We start from the raw sequence: 20717 nt of genomic DNA, 5'->3' as shown, positions 1-20717 counted from the left end.
TACTATTCAGGATGCTGCATCTCCCATTTTCACACTGGCATGAAAAATGTGACCTTCAGCTGAATTTCCCACTGGATCCAATGCCTAGCTAATCACTGTGCTTTCCTGATGTAACCAGCAGCAACCAAACCCCTACTGATCAGACGGCAGGAAGCAGCATTTTGAAAAGAAATAAATACAAACAATGGCAGCAACAGAATCAACCGAGGAATGGAGTGCTTATTTCCAACTATTTCCCTCTAGCATTCCTTTTTCAGAAATTGTTGATCCATTCTCACGATGTTGAAATTAAAACTCATTAGGGTAAAAATTTCTCTCAGACAATGGCACTAGACAGGCGGTACTGGATCAACCGTCAGATGTATGCAGTGTTTGATATTCTGCTCTACTGCAGTCAAGGAAGTTACATATCAGGCATTCCACATAACAGGCAGCTGATCCAATACCACCCATTCTAAGCCATTGCCAGAGACAGGTTTCTACCCTTTTGTGTCATGACAATAAAGGATGACAAAGATATCAGTGAGAAAGGATCTTGGCTCAGAAAATCAGGAAGTAGAATCCATATGGGTGGAGATGAGAAATGCAAGGGTCAGAAAATGCTGGTGGGGGTAGTTTATAGGCTCCCTAACAGCAGTTATAATGTTGGACACAGCATTCGACAAAAATTATTGGAGCTTGTAACAAATGCAATGTATCAGTTGTGCAGACTTAACTGGCCCTGAAAGATGAGTTTGTAGAATTCTTTGTGACAGTTTCCTGCAGCAACATCCTGTGGAACCAACTAGAGATAAAGCTATTTTAGATCTAGCATTGTGTAATGAGACAGGATTAATAAGTGATGTTATAGTAAAAGATCCACTGGGAAATAGTGATCATAATACAATTAAATTCCACATTAAGTTTGAAAATGACATACTCCAATCACAAACAAGAATCTTAAACTTAAATAAGGCTAATTATAGGGGTATGAGCGGGAAGTTGGTTAAGGATGATTGGGTAAATAGAATAAAGGTAGGGCAGTAAATAAATAGTGGGAAGCATCTGAAGAAACAATTCAAAATGTTTAACAAAAAATACATTCCATTGAAAGATAAAAACTCAGCAAGAAAGATACACCAATGGCTTATTAAAAAAGTTAAGGAAAGTATTAGGTTAAAAGAAGATGCTTATAATGTTGCAAAGAATAGTAGTAAGCCTGAGGATTGCGACTGTTTTAGAAGCCAGCAAAGAGCCAGCAAAAAGTTGATTAAAAAAATGAAAGAATAGAATATGAGAGTAAACTACCCAGAATTATAAATACAGATTATAAGAACTTTTACAAGTACATAAAAAAGGAAGAGAGTAGCTAAAGTAAACGTTGGCCCCTTAGAAGCAGAGGCAGGAGAAATTATCATGGTGAATGAGGAAATGACAGAGGCATTAAACAAATATTGTGTCTGACTTCATAGTAGAAGACAGGAGTTACATACCAGAAATAGAAAATAACCTAGAGGCTAAAAGAGTGAGGAAATTAAGGTAATTAAAATCAGCAGAGAAAAGGTACTGGAGAAACTTGAGACTAAAATCTGACAAATCCCCAGGCCCTGATGGCCTACACCCCAGGGTTCTAAAAGAGATAGCTACAGAGATAGTGGACGCACTGGCTATGATTTTCCAAAATTCCCTGGATTCTGGAACAGTCCTATCAGATTGCAAATTAGCAAATGTAACATCATTATTCAAGAAAAGAAGAGGGGAAACAGGGAACTAAAGGCCAGTTAGCCTGAAAACAGTCATTAGGAAAGTGCTAGAACCTATTATTGGGAAAGTCTTAACAATGCACTTAGGAAAGCATAATAAGATTAGAACAAGTCAACATGGTTTTACAAAAGGGAAATTCTCTTTGACAAATTTACTAGTTTTTGAGGACGTAACTAGTAAGGTAGATAAAGGGGAACCAGTACATGTAGTATCTTTGGATTTCCAAAAGGCATTTGATAAGGTGCTACACAAAAGGTTAATACACAAGATAAGGGCTCGTGGAGTTGGAGGTGATAAAGTATCATGGATAGAGGATTAGTTAAAGACAGGAAGCAGCAAACTGACTAGTGGAGTGCCGCAAGGATCAGTGCTGGGGTCTCAGCTATTTACAATCTCTATTAACGACTTAGACAAAGATATAGAGACTACTGTTTTTAAGTTTTCTGACAAGGCAAAGCTAGATGGGAATGCAAGCTGTGAGGTCAACACAAAGAGAATGCAGAGAGATATAGACAAGTTAAGTGAGTGGGCAACAAGGTGGCAGATGGAATATAATGTGGGGAAGTGTGAGGTTGTTCACTTTAGTGGTAAGAATAGAACAACAGAATAGTTTGAAAACGGGTGAAATTTGTAAATGTTGGTGTTCAGAGGGATTTGGGTGGACTTTTACAAGGAACACAAAAAGTTGGCATGCAGGTACAGCGAACAGTCATGAAACAAATGGCATGTTGGCTTTTATTGCAAGGGAATTGGAGTAGGAGAACAAACAAGTCTTGTTACAATTTACAGGGCTATGGCGAGACCATGCCTGGAATACTATGCGCAATTTTGGTCTACACATTTAAGGAAGGATATACTTGCTTTGGAGGCAATGCAGCGAAGGTCCACTAAATTGGCCCGGGATGAGAGGGATCTCTTATGATGAGGGGCTGAGGAAACTGGGTCTATATTCCCTGAAGTTTAGAAGAATGAGAGGTGTTCTCATTGGAACATTCAAGATGATGAAGGATTTTCAAATCTGAAGCTTGGGGGTCACCGCACCACTACTTCCCAATTTAACTCATTAGCTTGCTCAGAATCATCAGCAGGAAGTCCGGACAATCTTGTTCACAACTCACTGACCAACTGTCCACTTAACAGGAGCAGCAAGATGACTGATAACAATTGAACACTGGGTATCCGTTAGCCACCCACCAGCACTCAGTTAAGCCACGACAAGAACGGCAGTGGTTTCAGCAGGAGTCCTCGTAGGTAAAAAGGAGGGAGTAGCCTAAGTAAATAGAAACCCAGACTTTCTTCATTAATCTCCTGCTCCTCCTGGCCCCTCAAAGCAAAGTTAAGCACTTGCCTTACATGGTCTTTTCCTACTGCAAACTAGGTTTCACTAAGCTTAGTGGCATGCTCAATTGGCAATTAAAATATTTTAGAATGATATAGCACAGAGAATGACCATGTGGTCCATCATGCATGTACCAGCTCTGTGCAGAGCTATACAATTAATTAATTATACTTCCCTGCTCTTCCCCTGTAGCCCGGTAATTTATTTTCCTCCATGTGAGACTTCAATCCGATTCAGGCAGGTGCCTCAGACATTGATGAAAACGTTGCTCAAACTCTCATGGGCAAGAATGGAGCAGGAAAATAACATGCACTTTCTTAAAATTACTGGCTTGCGATGAGCAGGGGGAGTTAAAATTTTCTGTATCATCCCTTCATTCATGAGGATTTGTTTACGTAGTATTCGCTGAAGAATGCAGATAAAAAAAGGGGGAAAAAAAACCATTGCTGGAGTTCAAACATTCGGCATGTTCCATTATGCTCACACCAGGTACGAGAAAATGTTGTAAACCAAAATTATTCATGAGTGTTAAAGTGCTGATTATCCAAACCACTTCAAAAAAAAAACCAATCAAAAGCAAGGTGCTGGGGTGAGGATTGGGAGGAGAGAGAAGCCCTCAGCCACATTGGCTGCAAATGGAATCACTAAATTTTTAAAAATTTATGGGATAATTGGCTATTGCTGGCTTGGCCAGCATTTATTACCCATCCCTAATTGCCCTTGAGAAGGTGGTAGTGAGCTGCCTTCTTGAACCGCTGTAGTCCACACGGTGTAGATATACCCACAGTGCTGTTGGCTGGGGGTGGGGTATTCCACATTTTGACCCAGCGACAGTGAAGGAACGGTGATATATTTTCAAGTCAGGATGGCGAGTGGCTTGGAGGGGAACTTCCAGGTGGTGGTGTTCCCATGCGTCCGCTGCCCTTGTCCTTCTAACTTGTAGCTCTGGTGGATTTGAAAGGTGCTGTCTTAGGAGCCTGCCTAAGTGACTGCCTTTCAAGCAGTTGCACCAATAAAGTGAGAGAAAAAAAAAATCAATCTTGCCCAAGGAAAATAACTCACTCAGTCTGATGGTTGAAAGAGCAGTGAAGAAAGAAAAATAGAAAATATAGAGCAGAAAATAGTGAATACCCAATTGAAATTTGAGCGCGCCTGATCAGGTTTTACAGCTGAAAATCCAGATGCTTCAATTAAAGAAAAATCGGTGTCACTCGGTCTACTTTTGACTCTTAATAATATTTATCAATGAAGCAAATGCACAATGCACCCTAGCCACAGTCCCCAGGAGGCAGGCACTGTATGTGTAATAAAGTTGTGTGCTGCAATCAATGTTAAGTAATAAAGCAGAGAATACAGCAGGAAGGAAACCAGCTGGCACAGTTAAACTGATTTATTCACAGTGAAATGGATCAAGCGAAGAAGGGTGATCTGAAATTCCACACAATAGATGTATGGTATTTTCAGCACAGACTAAAAACTGTCTGGAGTATGAAACATCATGTCAATGGACAGGGGCAATAAAATATCACATGATGATCCAGTCTCTAACACTTAATGTCAATTATTTTTAAGTCTATAAGTCACAAACCTGTGAAAATTTCAATTGCAAGCCCTGCTAGTGTACAGGAAAATGAATTTCTGTCACTGGGAAAATCAGCTGTCCTCTACAGGAGGACTGTATACTATTCTCAGTATTATTATAGACTTGTATTCAGCTGCTGCTGCTGCTTGTAGCCACTCCTTCACTTCAAACTTAAAATAGCCCAGAAATGAAGTTACAAATGCACAGCTGAGGCCCCATTTTTTTTCACAGTGTAAATGAAGGTTTTAGAAAAGTGATAGCGATATTAATTACCCACCCAAATCCACATTTCACTTCTCAGGCATGTAGCAAACCCTGCATCAAAGACCCCAAAGGCATTTCTTTGTCGAGGTAGTAGAAAAACACAAGTTCAACTTTCAAAGGAGGTAATAAAAAACAGAAAATGCTAGAAACACTCAGCAGGTCAGGCAGCATTTGTGAAGAGAAACAGAGTGAATGATCAGGTTGGTGATCCTTCGTTAGAGCTTGAAACATTAACTCTGTTTCTCTCTCCACAAATGCTGCCTGACTTACTGAGTGCTTCCAGCATTTTCTTTTATTTCAGATTTCTAGCATTTGAAGTGTTTTGTCTTTGTGCAAATTGGGCTGATTGGATTGTTGTAGAGAGCCAGAATGAACCTGATGGGCTAAATGGCCTATGCTGTAACGACTCTGTCTGAGGCTCTGTCTGCTCTTTCAGGTTTAATGTCTCATCCATAAGACAGCAATTTAGATAGTGAAGCACCTCCTCAGTGCTGTAGTAAACTCAGGGAAGCTTGGTTTGAATTTTTTTTAATTCATTCATTGGATGTGGGCTTTGCTGGCAGGGACAGCATTTATTGCCCATCCCTGGTTGCACTTCAGAAGGTGGCGATGAGCTGCCTTCTTGAACCGCTGCAGTCCATGTTGTGTAGGTACACCCACAGTGCTGTTAGGGAGATCCAGGATTTTGACCCAGTGACAGTGAAGAAACGGCGATATATTTCCAAGTCAGGATGGTGAGTGGCTTGGAGGGGAACTTCTAGGTGGTGGTGATCCCATCTGTCTGCTGCCCTTGTCTTTCTAAACTGTAGTGGTCATGGGTTTGGAAGGTGCTGTCGAAAGAGCCTTGGTGAATTCCTGCAATGTATCTTGTAGATGGTACACACACTGCTGCTACTGTGCGTCGGTGGTGGTGGGAGTGAATGTTTGTGGATGTGGTGCCAATCAAGCGGGCTGCTTTGTCCTGGATGATGTTGAGCTTCTTGAGTGTTGTGGGAGCTGCACTCATTCAGGCAAGTGGGGAGTATTCCATCACACTCCTGTTTTGTGCCTCGTATATGGCGGATAGGCTTTGGGGAGTCAGGAGGTGAGTTACTCGTCGCACGATTCCTATCCTCTGACCTGCTCTTGTAGCCACAGTATTTATATGGCTAGTCCAGTTCAGTTTCTGGTCAATGGTGACCCCCAGGTTGTTGATAATGGGGGATTCAGTGACGGTAATGCCATTGAACATCAAGAGGTGATGGTTGGATTCTCTCTTGTTGGAGATGGTCATTGCTTGACACTTATGTGGCACAGATGTTACTTGCCACTTGTCAGCCCAAGCCTGGATATTATCCAGGTCTTGCTGCATTTGGACATGGACCGCTTCAGTATCTGAGAAGTAGTGAATGGTGCTGAGCATTATGCAATCATCAGCAAATATCCCCACTTCTGACCTTATGATGGAAGGAAGGTCATTGATGAAGCATTTGAAGATGGTTGGGCTGAGGACACTACCCTGAGGAACTCCTGCAGTAATGTCCTGGAGCTGAGATGACTGACCTCCAACAACCACAACCAGGTATGACTCCAACCAGTGGAGCATTTTCTCCCTGATTTCCATTTTGTTAGGGCTCCTTTATGCCACACTCAGTCAATTGCTGCCTTGATGTCAAGGGCAGTCACTCTCACCTCACCTCAGGAGTTAAGCTCTTTTGTACATGTTTGAACCAAGGCTGTAATAAGGTCAGCAGTTGAGCGGATCCTTGGTTGGGGAAATAGGAAGAAATAGATGAAGTGCTGGTATGGGAGGGTGCATCTCCAAATGGATGGAACAGGGATGGAGATACTGAGGGAATGGAATAGAGAAGTCAATAAGTTACTGGGAAATCAGCAATTCAATCAGCAACCTGTTAACTTAGAGATAGGTAATGCTCCAACAACCTTGATTAGCATAATGCTGGAACTTGATTATAACACTCCTGGAAAATGATTGAAGATATTGTAAATTCACTTCAGATTGTAACTCTCTAACTGCAGCTCTGTTTACAGACAATACTCTCACTTCTGGGAATGCACAGCAAAGTGCTAAAGATACAATCATTGAGACAAAGAAACCAATTAAAAAATGTACATCTTTCTCCTCAGCCCCCACTCCTCTCTGACCCCTCCACAAGAAGCTCATATCAAATAACCCTATATCATTGAGCATTAGTCCACAGAAAAAACTGTCTGTAATTAGGCAATAAACTGCCTACCTTATTTAGTAGGTTAGCTTAGGAAAGGGATAGCATCCATTTTTGGGATGAGAAAGGTGTGGTATGACTGGAGGGAATTTAATCTGCATCTAGTTCATGTTTTATTTAGCTTGGGAGTGCTTGCTGCCAACACTTGATACAATTGTTGCTGAGAGCCGACACAGACACGATGGGCTGAATGACCTCCTCCTGTGCTGTAAGCATTCTATGATTCTAAAAGCAAAAGTGAGCATTCCATTAATTATCAAGAACACCTGACCCCACCCCGCTCTCACCAAAGAACACTGATGGTCAGACTATCGCAATGTTTACACAGGATTACAAAGGATATAAATCACAGAAACAAGCCATTCGGTCCAACCAGTCCAAGCTGGTGTTTATGCTCTGCTTCAGCTATACAGTATATACCAAACAACATATAGTGTATACAAGATTCTGATGAAAGGTCCCAGACCTGAAGCATTAACTCTTGTTTCTCTCTCCACCTATGCTGCCTGACTTGCTATGTATTTCCCGTATTTTCTGCTTTGAACAGATTTCCAGCATCTGTAGTGTTTTTCTAGTGGGACTGGTGAAGCTATTTCTCCTAGACAGTAGCTCAATACACCAACATTCTTGCTAATTTTTCTATTTTTTCTTCAAAATGGTACAAGGCTAGTTGTAGTCCATGGTTTTCATCTTTGAAATGTAATTCGCACTATGAAAGCTAGATCGCTTACACAAATTTGCACCTTACTTTTAGGCTTGTATTGGATCTTGGTTGGCTAAGGTCATTGAACCTCCAGGTTTCTGTACCAGGTGTCTCTGCTCCTTCCCTCTGTGTATCTGGTGTAAGAAGAACATCTCCTCCTGGCAACTGAAAGAGGCCCAAGGAACGTGGTGGCTCTCTCCTGTTGAGAAAGGAACAAATACGGGTCAAGTTCAGCTATGCATTTTTGTTAAACTATAGTTCAGTACAAATGCCAATTTCCACTCTTCCCTTCTGGATCCTTTGCTTGTCCAGAAGCAAAAACCCCCTTACTAGAGAAAAACCTAGCTCTGAAGTACAGGCTTCAATGAGTGTCTCTTGCTCTCAATTCACTCTGAAGCTTGCCCTGGTTTACTCTTAAAGGGACCTGCATTTCTAACACTGTCATCAATTGGGGCGAGGGTGTGCAGGCCACCCTTAGGATGAGAGGATTGGCCTAAGGCTGAGCAAATTGGACTCATATTCTCTGGAGTTTAGAAGAAATCAAGGTGATCACATTATTCCTATAGATATAGCTCCTGGGGCGAAAGGGATCAAAGGGTATGGGGAGAAAGCGGGAGCAGGCTAGTGAGTTGGGTGATCAGCCATGATCATAATGAATGGCGGAGCAGGCGCAAAGGGCCGAATGGCCTACTCCTGCTCCTATTTTCTATGAAACATACAAGATCCTGAAGGGGTTTGACAGGGTGGACATAGAGGTTATTTCCCCTGGCTGGAGAATCTAGAACACCAGGCATGGTCCCGGGAGAAGGGGCGGATTAGTTAGGACTGAGGCGAGTCCTTCATTTAACGGGTTGTGAATCTTAGGAATTCTTCACCCCAAAGGTTTCCATCTTTGAATATATTTAAGCCTGGGATACAGATTTTTGGTCCCTCTGGGAGCCAAGGGATATGGGGAGTGGGCAAAAGTGGAGTTGATGCTGTTCATCAGCTATGATCAAGACTGATACCTCAAGCACCATCAAGGTCATTCGACAGGTTCTCTTGAAATACCATCCCGGTGCAGAAAGTCAATAACCTTGGTCTAGGGCTATGAAAAGGAGAAAGGGCCTGGCCAAGAAAGACAAATGAAAGCATTGCCAAGTACTTCACAAATCACTTCTTTCTTCAAACGCTATTCATGTCAAGTAGTATTTTTCAGCTTCTCAAAGGACTGTTTCTTTTTCCACATGCATTTGCGTTCTAGTTTGACTATGTGGAATACAAATATAGAACATGGAAACAAACACTGATGTCCACCTTCGAAAGCAAGCATGGCCCATGGCATCAGCAGTGCGCACTCGTTAATTGTACAGAACTACTACCCCTCCAACTTTATTTTAAGAAAACTATAGTCTTGTGCTATGAAATGCAATGACCAGAAAAGCCAGGGCTGAAAAGGCAGACCTGATCATACTCAGTGTCACAGAGCCCAAAACCAAGATTATGATCTAGATTAGTAGCGTCAGTAATCTATGGACAAGGATAGTATACCAAATCTGTTACTGTACAACAAGACCCCGGCAATTCGGTACATGCATTCCCCGAGGGTTCAAATGCACTGAGAATGATTTCAGGCACAAGGTAACATTAACCACACCCAGAAGAGAAGTACTCAGCTGTTATCAAAAGTCTCTTTTGTGATTACAGTCATTGGTCTGAGTTAATTCACAACACCCCAATATATATTGCAAAGGCTAGTGTCAGTGTAAGGTGGTGGAAGGATAAGGTGCTGTACCATTGGTTCCAACAATGAGCACAGCTGATCAACTAGGTCATCGTAGCAATTTTTAGCTTCATTTTGGTGGGTGAAGCAGCACGATTTCTGGCAGCACCCACAACTAAGTAATGACTGCCACTGAATTATTTTGCAATAGTAATGGATCATACCACACCTATATACACTTTGCCCTGTATTAAAGTGGACTCATGGAGTTTGGATTCATTATCATTAGAAAATAGTTTGTCTGCTCATTTCTTCTTGACAAACCCTCTATAATGAAGATGTGCTGATCAACCAAGAGCATGGTCTGCCTGGAATGTATACTCAATCGCAATTAAATTAGAATTTGACAAAAGGCATTTTGGGAGGTTCTCAGAAAAGTCCCCTGGCGAGCTTCCCAAGTACACATGAGCACTTTCAGTTCATGCCTCAATTCTTCAGCATGGAAGCAAGTCCTATAGCGATGCCCTTAATATGGAGGTAAACACCATTGTAAAACTGACAATTTCCGATTTTCCTGTCAAATAAAAGTTCTGGTGCAGAATCCCAAAGTCCCAACAAATCAATTCAAAATCCTTTTTCTTATTTACAAGTCCCTCAAAGGCCTTGTACACTGTGTGCTTGATCCTGTGCATTTCATTCTTCCATTTCCAATCTTCTTTGCATTACTCTTTTACTCCATTCCATTTATGCTTTCAGTGTCCAAGTCTTCACTTATGCTAAAGGTGCTATATAAATACAAGTAGTTGTTCAAATGATTTGCCAGGCTTACCAAAGTTGTGCTTCTATTGTAAGTTATATAGTAAATTTAGAACATGGATTCCTAACCATTTATTTAAAATGCCAGGTGGTGTGTGCTACTCATTTTCTCTTCAGTTTACACATTTCAAAACACTGCTATAAGGAAAAATTAAAGGATACCTTCCCACCTTTCTTTGCCACAATGGTGCAAATGACAGTTTCTGAAAACACAGATTTGAATGTACTTACAGGTACTTAGCACATTTTATTCCAAATTGCCATCTATCCCTACACACAACATTTGTGGGGAGGTGGGTGGAGAGTGGTAGAGAAAAAGGGAGGTGGGGTAAGTAGCAAAGGAAGAGAAAACAGGGTTGGCTCTCCTGGTAGCTATCCAACTGCTGTTGGAAGTATAGATGTCGAGACAGGATGTTCCCTATAGTTGATTAGTCTGGCAATATCTAAGTATATAAGTTTGCACAAAATAACATCTATCAATTAAGGCATCAGTGATGCCCATGGAAGCCAGACCAGCAAAGAACCACTGAGTTCTAAGACAAAAAAGGGAGTGAAGAAAATTGCTGAGGAAAAAGCGCTACTAGATGGGCAAATCACACACACACGAAACACACATGCACACACACCACAGCGAACTATGTGCTATAATAAGCAGTAATCATCAAAATTCTAGCAAAATTGTGAAGTGCTGTGGTAATGGTAGTTTCTCCCCTATCCTCACCTAAAGCCTCATGCGCTGTGGTAAATAGGGACATTGCAAACGCAACAGAATTCAACCTCTTGCATCAACATCTCAGACAGCCTGACAATGTTCTGATCATCTCTAGTTAAAGTGAGTTAAAGTGACCTTTTGGGATATACACGAAACCAATTGTTCAGATCACAAACATATAGATCTGTGCAGGTCCTTTATCATCCAAGAATCATTAAAATTCCAGACTCAGTCAATAAGTGTGATCAAATGCCAAGAGGCATGCCTAAAATAGGTGAACTTAAAAGAATCTGGGGCTATGCAGGAAACACAAATAGGTAAAGTCATAGCCATGATGTATTACAATGAGACTGGATGCATCAGATGAGGACAATAGAGTTACTTTTTGGAACCTCATGACCACCTAAAGAGGGACTACATGCGTAAGCATTGCTTAAGCAGGCTTGAACTCATTATAAATTGAAGCTGATGAATTAAAGTGACATTGGCAGTGTGGATATGAAATTGGCTGAGACATACAAGTCACAGTGGTGCTGAATGGTTGTTTATCAGACGGGAGAGAAGTATTCATTGGTGTCCTTCAGGAGTTGGCATTCAGACCACTGCCCTTTTTGATGCACTGTATACTGGTCTTTTTGATAACATGTTAGTGACATGGACATGGAGGGCACAATTTAAAAGTTAGCAGATGACACAAAACTCAAATATAATAAACAGTGAAGAGGATAGTAGCAGACTTCAAGGGGACATAGACAGGAGAACTGGACAGACATGGCCAGCTGATACAATAGGTCTCTTCCTGTGCTCTATGACTCAACGATTTCAAGAAAAAATGACCAACTGAGGTAAAACAATTAGCAAAATAAAGATAACTGATGTACAATATTGCAAACTAAATGCAATTCAATATGGATGACAAATCTCAAAATAATGCTACTATTGGCATCAAGTACAAGACCTGAAATTACAAGACCTGGCAATCAGTTCAGTCTATCATCAGCTTTCAAATTGTTGTCCAAACATGAATACAACTCGCATTGACTTATCTCAGCTATTTCTTAAGAATTAAATAGCAAATAAACCACCTGCTACCATTACACAGTATTATCCAGCTAAGTGACCAATAAATCTGTTGGTGTGTAAAGCATGATCAAAGCACACAGAAGCAGATAGGTGGATGGAATTCCTGAAAACCACTTCTATTACCCCACAGTATATTTAAGGTTCTTATGCTGACCAGCTGATTGATTGTGATGAGAGAAATTGAATACTGAAGCACGGCCCGAGAATGCTGCTTTTCCAAACCGGTATACTTGATAATAGCACTGTATTCGCACTAGGTTCTCATATTGTGTTATTTACATTGCTTGGTTCAAGCTATTGAACCATACAAAAAAGTAGATTGTCAGTTGACTACATGTAGCATCTTTGGTAAAACAAAGAGGTGTAGCACTGATTAGCTTGATCTACTAACAGAGGAGCAATATCAATTTCCCTTTTGGCAAACTGTTTTTATGCCATATCTATTGGGATGCTTGGGTCACTGACTCTCAATACACTGATTTTACAGAGCCAGCCAGCCAGAATAACTCCACAGTAACTTTGACAGATTCATTAAGACAGGCTTCCTGAGAAGAGCCTTTTTTTTTAAGCAAGCCCTAGACTATAAGCCCATTAAATACAACATAAAAGCAGCTAAACATAAGCAGCATACAAGCCCTAGAGACAAAGCTCCCTTTGGTTTAGGATAGTCTAAAATGGAAAACTGAATATTTCCAAGAGAGTTGCACCTCAAAAACACCATTTGCAGGAAATAAATGACGAAAGGTGGGAGATTCTTGAGATAACATCAGCTCTGTGCTAAATCATTATAGGCCTGTATGTGAAAATCACACCATTAGTGAAACAGCAATGAAGATAAATTATAGCAGTAAGGTGCCATCAGAACTCAGTACAAACCAGCACTAAATTATCTTGCTTGTTCTACAATATTAGCAAATTAGTAAACTTGAAAAATAGTTGGCCAAATGAGAATATTTCAGTTGCAGCCTACAGCAGCATTCGTCAGCTAGCTCCTCATTATCAATAGAGCCAAATCAACTGAGCAACAACATTTTTCTCTGAAAATTCATTCACTCACCAGGCTGACTGTACTTGAGGGACTCCATGGACCACTGAATGTCAGCAGGAGCAGGTGACCATCTGCCACACATGACCAGAGGCAGTGAAAGTCACCTTTTACCCCTGCTACATAGACCCTACTGACATGCATAGATGTCTCTCTCATTGCTTAGCTTTTGGATAAGAGACACTTCATTTCCTACACAGATAAATAACAGATACATTAAAAGATATATTCTATGCAACTGTAATATCTGTCTATTGCAAACGTCAGCTATCACGTGCTGAATATGGATGCATTCTACTGTTAAAAATATTCGAAGTCAAGGAAACAGCACTGGCAACTGGAGGTATGCTCATACATATGAATATATGAATTAGGAGCAAGAGTAGTTCATTCGGCCCCTCCAGTCTGCTTCGCCATTCAATGCGATCATGGTTAATCTGATCATGGCCCCAGCTTCACAATCCTGCCTACCCCTGATAGCATTTGACTCGCCTGTTAGTCAATAATCTATCTACCTTTGCCTCAAAGATATTCAATGACCCTGCCTCCAATGCTCTCTGGGGAAGAGAGTTCCAAAGACTGATTTATCCTCTGAAAAAAATTTCTTCTCCTCTCCATCTTAAATGGAATACCGCCTATTTTTCAATGAGATGGTATTAATGACCTCATTATGAAGGCACCCCTAGGTATCAGTGACCATAACCACAAATACTGGGAAAAAAACCCACAAATACTGGAAATCTGATGATTATGGGCCAATATGATGCAAGTGTTTAAAATCATAAAAGGACGGGACAGAGTAGATAGAACAAGCAGTTTCCAGTGGTTGAGGAATCGCAAACGTGGGGCCATAGACACAAACTTGCATGTGTGCTTGATAAACTCTGACATCGACTAGTTGGTATAAATTGCCTGTTTCTATGTTATAACTTCTCTGTCAGGCTTCGCAAACTGTGGGACGCAAGATGAGGTTGTGGAGTCGTGAGCTCCGAGGCAGTGATGACAGCCGTGGAGCTCTTTCCGAATGTTGACAGATGCGAGGCCTCTTTAAATCTTTGTGTGTTCTTTTAAACGGTGCGTAACGTAATTGACCGATCTTTCAGATCTGATTCCCACTCCAAAAAGGCAATTGAAAAGGTAGGTTTTTTTTTAAACTCCCAAAGATTAAACGCACTGCGCTGCCACTGAACCGATCGAGCCCCGAAATGGGGAAAAGTTTGGGAAGCATTGTTCTATGTATGAAACAAAAACAGAAAACATTAGAAATACACAGCAGGCCAATCAGCATCAGCAAACGGTGAATATTTTGGCTGTACAACCTTTCAACAATTCTGATGAAAGGTCCACACGTGCAAGTTATTCTTTTTTCTTTAGATGCTGATTGCATATTTCCACGACTGTTAGTAACAACTAAGTGAGAATCCAGGAAAAAGACTGCACAGTCAAAAACTCTCATATCCATTACACATACCTCAACATAAATAAAAGTCCGTGATTGAAATAAAACGGGCACTGATTAACAATGAGAAGCAAGAAACAACTGAGAAATACACACTGCTATTCAATTGTGGAATTACAGCAATGCAATGAAAAAAAGCAGATTCTCTTTCTGCTTAGTTAAAATTCTGTTCCATGGACGCTTGTGTTATTACCACAAGCTTCATTAATGTTCTATCGCTGTGAACAGCACATTTTACAAAAAAGCTATTTGGATTAGCAATTGCACCCCTCTCACATTAGATGGCTGTTTGTCTGTTATTTGCCCTACGGCATTATTGCATCTATTGTTTATTACTGGCTTACCTCACTAACCCAATCATTCAGCTCATGCAGGCACTTTTAAAAAAAACAAATAGATATGATAAAAACAAAAAACTAAAAAACTAATAGATATGAGTTGGGGGGGAAGTCGGCAGTTTTGCTCTGTACATCTTACACTAAATTCAGCGACCACACAACGGCTCACTCATACTGTGGGTTTCATACCTGTACGAAGCATAAATGCACTCAGGTCCACACATGTACCTAAAGTTGCTCCTCTACTGGCACCATTTTAACTTGGATTCCACGCCTGTGAGCCAGCTCCTACTGTTTGCAATGTTGAATCTGGCTGTTTATCCTAGCTGTCTAAGACCTTTCTGCCACAGTGCACGGAGGGACTGGGAACTGTTTAGAACCCCTCGGGCGGTACAGCTCAAAATGATTGTCTGCAAATGATTGTAATATTCATTTATTGTATTGATGCATTTCGTGATACATGTTGTAAAAGTTGAACCTGATTGTACTTTTGTGATGGTGATTTTGAAATGGTTTGGAATATTCTTGAAGATATTTTATGAATAAAGTATATTTTTGCAAAAAAAAAGTTTATCCTAGCAATAGAGTCTCAGATTCACAAAAAACATGATTGCTACCAGGATAAAGGAGCCAGAAATAATAACAAGGAGTGCTAGGAACACTTAAGTCAAGCAGCATCTGCTGCGAGAACATAGGTTGAAGTTGCTGGGATGGAACCTTTCCTCAAGGCTGAGGGAGTCTGATTTAGCAGTGAAGAACAATACACACTCAAAACCGATCCAAAGTAAACCACTGCATCACATTTGCTCCAACCACTGATGGTTTAATGAATGAGAGAAGAGAACAGAGAGACAATAATGCTGGGTTGATAAGGCAGAGTTGAAAATTGGCCTAGCGAAGTATTTATACATGTATTACATTATAAAACTGGAGCAAAATAAAAAATGTCCATCTAAATCCCAGTCTGAATTAATGAAGCAATGTAAAAAGACCAAATCATCTTGGTTAACAAAGGAAGATGCTTGGAATAGAGATTAACATTACTAATCAATGATGATTTAATTAGGAGATTCAGGTGAATCTCATCAAACTCATGGGGAAAAAATTCTAAGATTCGCAGATATTAGGATTATTGCCTTCCAAGTAGGTTACACTTACCAGGTTTTTTTTCAAAATCTGAATGTAACCGGTTGTATCATTGCTGCTGCAAAATAGATAGGTATGACATGATGGAGTTAATAGCCCCGTAAGATAGGAGTTAATATTGCCTCATGATTAAAGGATATAAATGGAGTTCTTAGCAGTCAATTAGTTCAAAATTACACCTTCAGCATTTATAGTAGCCTGACATATTAAAAGGTTTTTGGAAGCTTATGGAACAATGATTTATGGGGTAGTTTCTAATAAACAAGTGCAAGGGCATCAGAGATAGGAGGTGCATATTGGGAGCTTTCTACCAAATTACAGTTTTCTCTCTCCACCCCATTATCATGCTCTCCCCTCTTCAGACTTCCCTTCCCAATATACCTCAATGATCATCTGAACCACAAGGAATATTTGAGGTTACCCAAGACACTACAAAAAAGCCACTCCCAGTTGCAAACATTTCCCTTCCACTTGAAGCAAACTCTCACTTAGGAAATCATGGAGGGACGACTTTAAATAGAACCAATAATGGTCAGGTGCAATTATACTCCAATGTTCTTCATCACAGAACTGTACTCAATATTACCTTTTCCAAAAAATACATTTGTTTGGATATGACACTATTGAAATTTAAGAAACTGTGTAGAATTATTTGCACTGTGACAGCATGAATGCAATTTGAAAACTGTAACAGAATTACAGGTGCTCTGTTAGTCAAGCTCACTACAGAAACATGTGGTTACTCAACATTCCCAATTAATTCCTAAGAGGAGCAATTTTCAAAGCTGAAGTCAAGCCTGTCTTGTAATGTTAGATGGGGGAATAGGAGGACTTTGTTCACTCAACCAACAATTTAACTAACAACCTAACACAATTCTGACACCTATTGTATCTTTATTAGTTCATAGTTATCATGTTTTTAAAAAATTTGTTCTTGGGGTGTAAGGATCGCTAGCAAGGCCAACATTTGTTGCCCATCCCCAATTGCCCTTGAATCACTGCAGTCCATCAGGTGTAGGAATACTCAGTGCTGTCAGGAAGGGAGTTCCAATATTTGTGTATGTAGTTAACATAAAGAATCCAAAATGGGAGTACGCTAAACTATTTGATCTATTAGTACTACTGCTACAAGTAGTGTGTGTGTCATTCCTAATATAACAAACTTCGTTGTTGCGCAATATTGGGAAATCAACTAATTTGTCCACTGCCATAAGTGCTTCAACCCTGAGCTGCACCTGACATTTTCAAATCTGAAAGGTCAACACTTATATGATAAAAGCAAAATACTGCAGAAGCTGGAAATCTGAAATCAAAACAGAAAATGCTGGAAAATCTCAGCCAGTCTGGCAACATCTGTTGGGAGAGAAACAGTTAACTTTTTGAGTCTGTATGACTTCTTCAGAGCTAAAGTAGAAATATGATGGATTTTATACCTATTTTATACATGTTTTTATACCTATATTGTCTTGCTTGGCTGCTTTACACTTGAGCGGCTATGGTATAGGGGTACAACACCCTTGTGACTATGGTACTGAACTAGAACCCACAGGTTGAGTGTTCAAACACCATCATGGCAAGTTGTAAACTGACTTCAATAAATCAAGTAATTGGTGGGTTAGGACCAGAAAAATAATCATGAAAGCTCTGGATTGTTGGAGAAATGTTCTGTTTGGAAGGGAGATTGCTAGCACTACACAGTCTGGCCTACACGTGACTGATTCAATGCCCCAGCAAGCCATTGTTGTAAACAAAGTTCAGTAATGAGAAAAACAGATGACCCAGGCACTGTATTAGTTTAAGATTAATGCAATCCCAGCCCAGTCAATCCTGCAATCTTCCTAACAAACATCTGTCCCACAAACTAGTCAAGCAACAGCCTAAAATCATTGTATTCAGAGAATTATATCAAACAATGCAGACACCCACCAGGGGCGGGGTGTCTAGTCCGTCACTTTGAACACCATAAAAAGGGCAAAGAAACCTCCTGTTGATCGTTAACTACTGTTCAACCCAACTCAACTGGCTAATCAGTACTCCTTTATGTTAAGTATCAGTTGGCAGAAGCTCTGAAGGAAAGGCACACAATGCACATTAGGTGGGGGATTTCAATGCCCAAGAGTACCTCAGTAATACCACAGCAGGCTGGCCTGGCCCAGTTCTGAAGGACACAGCTGCCAGGTAAAGCATATTGAAGTTGGAGAGGGAACACAAAGAAATGACCTATATAACCTCGACCTCACCAACAGAGCCAATTGAGAATGGTAGTGAACAATCAGGCAACAGGAAAATGAGGAATCAGCTCGATAAACATTTCCATCCTAACCACTGTAAAGCCCAGCTCGAGTCCAAACTACAATGCTGAACTGTATGCAAGTGTCCTTGCCTATAGTGTCACGTGATTTCACTCGACTTTCTCCCAAGGTCCCCATGACGTTAAGAAGTGGTTGTCTGCACTGGACCCAGCAAAGGATATGGGCCCCAGCGGCATCCTGGAGGTAATGCTGAAGGCCAATGCGCCAGAGCTAACTACTTTCCCAGTCAAACTGTTTGGGCACAGCCAAGACACCGGTATCTTCTTGACAAGACTACTTAGGTATACCCTATCCACACGAAACAGGATAAATCTAACCTGGCAAATTACCACCGAAAGTATCCCTCCAAGTCACACACATCCTGACTTGGAATATTTCACCGTTCCTTCACTGTCGCTGGGCCAAAACCTAGATCTCTCTCCCAAAAGGCACTGTGGAGGTACCTACTCCACAAGGACTGCAGTGGTTGAAGGTGATGGTTCTCCACCATTTCCTCAAGTGCAATGAGGGATGGGAAATATTACAAAAGCAAATACTGCAAATCTGGAAATCTGAAATAAAAACAGAAAATGCTGGAAGGATCCAGCAGGTCTGGCAACATTTGTGGAGAAAAAGAATAGTGTTAATGTTTCAGTTGATGACCTGTCATCAGAACTCAAGAGCTCTAGTGCAAGGCCACAGACCTGAAACATTGACTCTGTTTCTTACTCCAAAGATGCTGTTGGATCTGTTGAGTATTTCTGCCATTCTCTGTTTTTATTATGGGAAATAAATGCTGACCTTTTCAGCAGTACCCCGTCCCATGAATGAATTTTTTTTAAAAAGCCTCCTTTCAATAATAGATAAAATGATGGAAGGGTCAGGGTGCTATCAAGAAATACTTAAGTGGCAGCAAATCTACTCACTGACAACACTCAGTTCCAAACTTCATCACAGCATTGATCCAGACACAGATGCAGGTTGACAGTAGCTGACTTGCAGGGAGGAACTGACGAGTGGCAGGTAACACCACTGCCACATACGTGCCAGGTAATTACGATCTTGAACAAAGGAAACCTCAACCATCGCCAATTAATGTTCAATGATACCACATTACTGATTTCCCACAGGCAACAGTGGGAGTGTGACCACTCACCTGAAGCTGAACAGGACCAGCTATATTAACCAGATTACTGTTCTTACATTATTGCAGGGTCAATATCTTGAAATTTCCTACCTAACACCATTATGGGAGCATCACTATCAGAGGGCCAGTAGTAGTTTAAGGTAGCCCATCACTATCAGATGGCCTGTAGTAGTTTAAGGTAGCCCATCACTATCAGAGGGCCTGTAGTAGTTTAAGGTAGCCCATCACCATCTTTTCAGGACACTAGAGATGGGTAAAAAAAAAATGCAACTTTGCCAATGGTGTTTATTTCAAAGAAGCTTTTTTCAAAAGTTCTTACAGCCCCCTCATTGCATATTTATAAAATCCTGACGACTGCACTGATATCGATCGATGCCACACGAGGAGTCCAGGATAGACTGGAGATATGCAGGAAACAAATGAAGTGAGGTTGATAGAAAAGTGTTTTCATTTTTCATGACCACCAAATGTATCAAAGTGCTTGACAGTCAATGGAGCACTTATGAAGTATAGTCACTGTTGTAATGTAGGAAACACGGCAGGAAATTGCACACAGCAAACCCACAAGCAACAATGTGATAATGACCAGGTCATCTGTTTTTGCAATGTTGTCTGAAGGGTAAATTTTGGCCAGGGTACTGGGATAGCTCCCCTGCTCTGCTTCGAAATAGTGCCATGGGATCATTTATATCCAACCGAGCAAGCAGATATCTCATCCAAAAGACGGCATCTCCGACAGTGCAGTATTCCCTCAGTACTGTACTGGAGTATCAGTTTCAATTTGTGAGCTCAAACTCTACAGTGGGACTACCAGGGCCATGTGACTCAAGGCAAGAGCACTACCAACTGAGCCACTGTTGACATAGCTGAATGGTGGAGCAGTGGTCATATGGCCTATTCCTGTTCCTATTTCTTACACTCATGCACTATTTTCAATCGGATGTGTGAATATAAAATCTTTTGCAATTTAATTACTGAGCAATACAAATTACTCTAATTTCAACAATTATGGAGAACGGGAATTCTCCAATTTTTTTCATCAAGATCAGTTTTACCCCTTAGAGTGACACCAAGCACCCAAGGGAGGTGAAGCATGGCTTAGAGTAAAGTTCCATAGTGGAG

At 40.8% G+C, this 20717-nt stretch overlaps 1 protein-coding gene across 3 annotated transcripts in view; it reads right to left on the bottom strand.

Moving 5' to 3' along the window:
• The window catches only part of LOC144667627 (C-Jun-amino-terminal kinase-interacting protein 4-like), a 221878-nt gene that overhangs the window by 67614 nt on the left and 133547 nt on the right, over positions 1-20717 (bottom strand). For all 3 annotated transcript variants that reach the window (XM_078529101.1, XM_078529102.1, XM_078529103.1), the window contains one exon: positions 7902-8055. In XM_078529101.1, coding sequence (XP_078385227.1) covers positions 7902-8055 — 154 coding nt within the window. The remainder of the gene's footprint in view (positions 1-7901; positions 8056-20717) is intronic.

Source organism: Cetorhinus maximus, chromosome 24 (assembly GCF_964194155.1).
Source record: "Cetorhinus maximus chromosome 24, sCetMax3.hap1.1, whole genome shotgun sequence".
NCBI lineage: Eukaryota > Metazoa > Chordata > Chondrichthyes > Lamniformes > Cetorhinidae > Cetorhinus > Cetorhinus maximus.
This window is presented reverse-complemented; position numbering and strand designations above follow the sequence as displayed.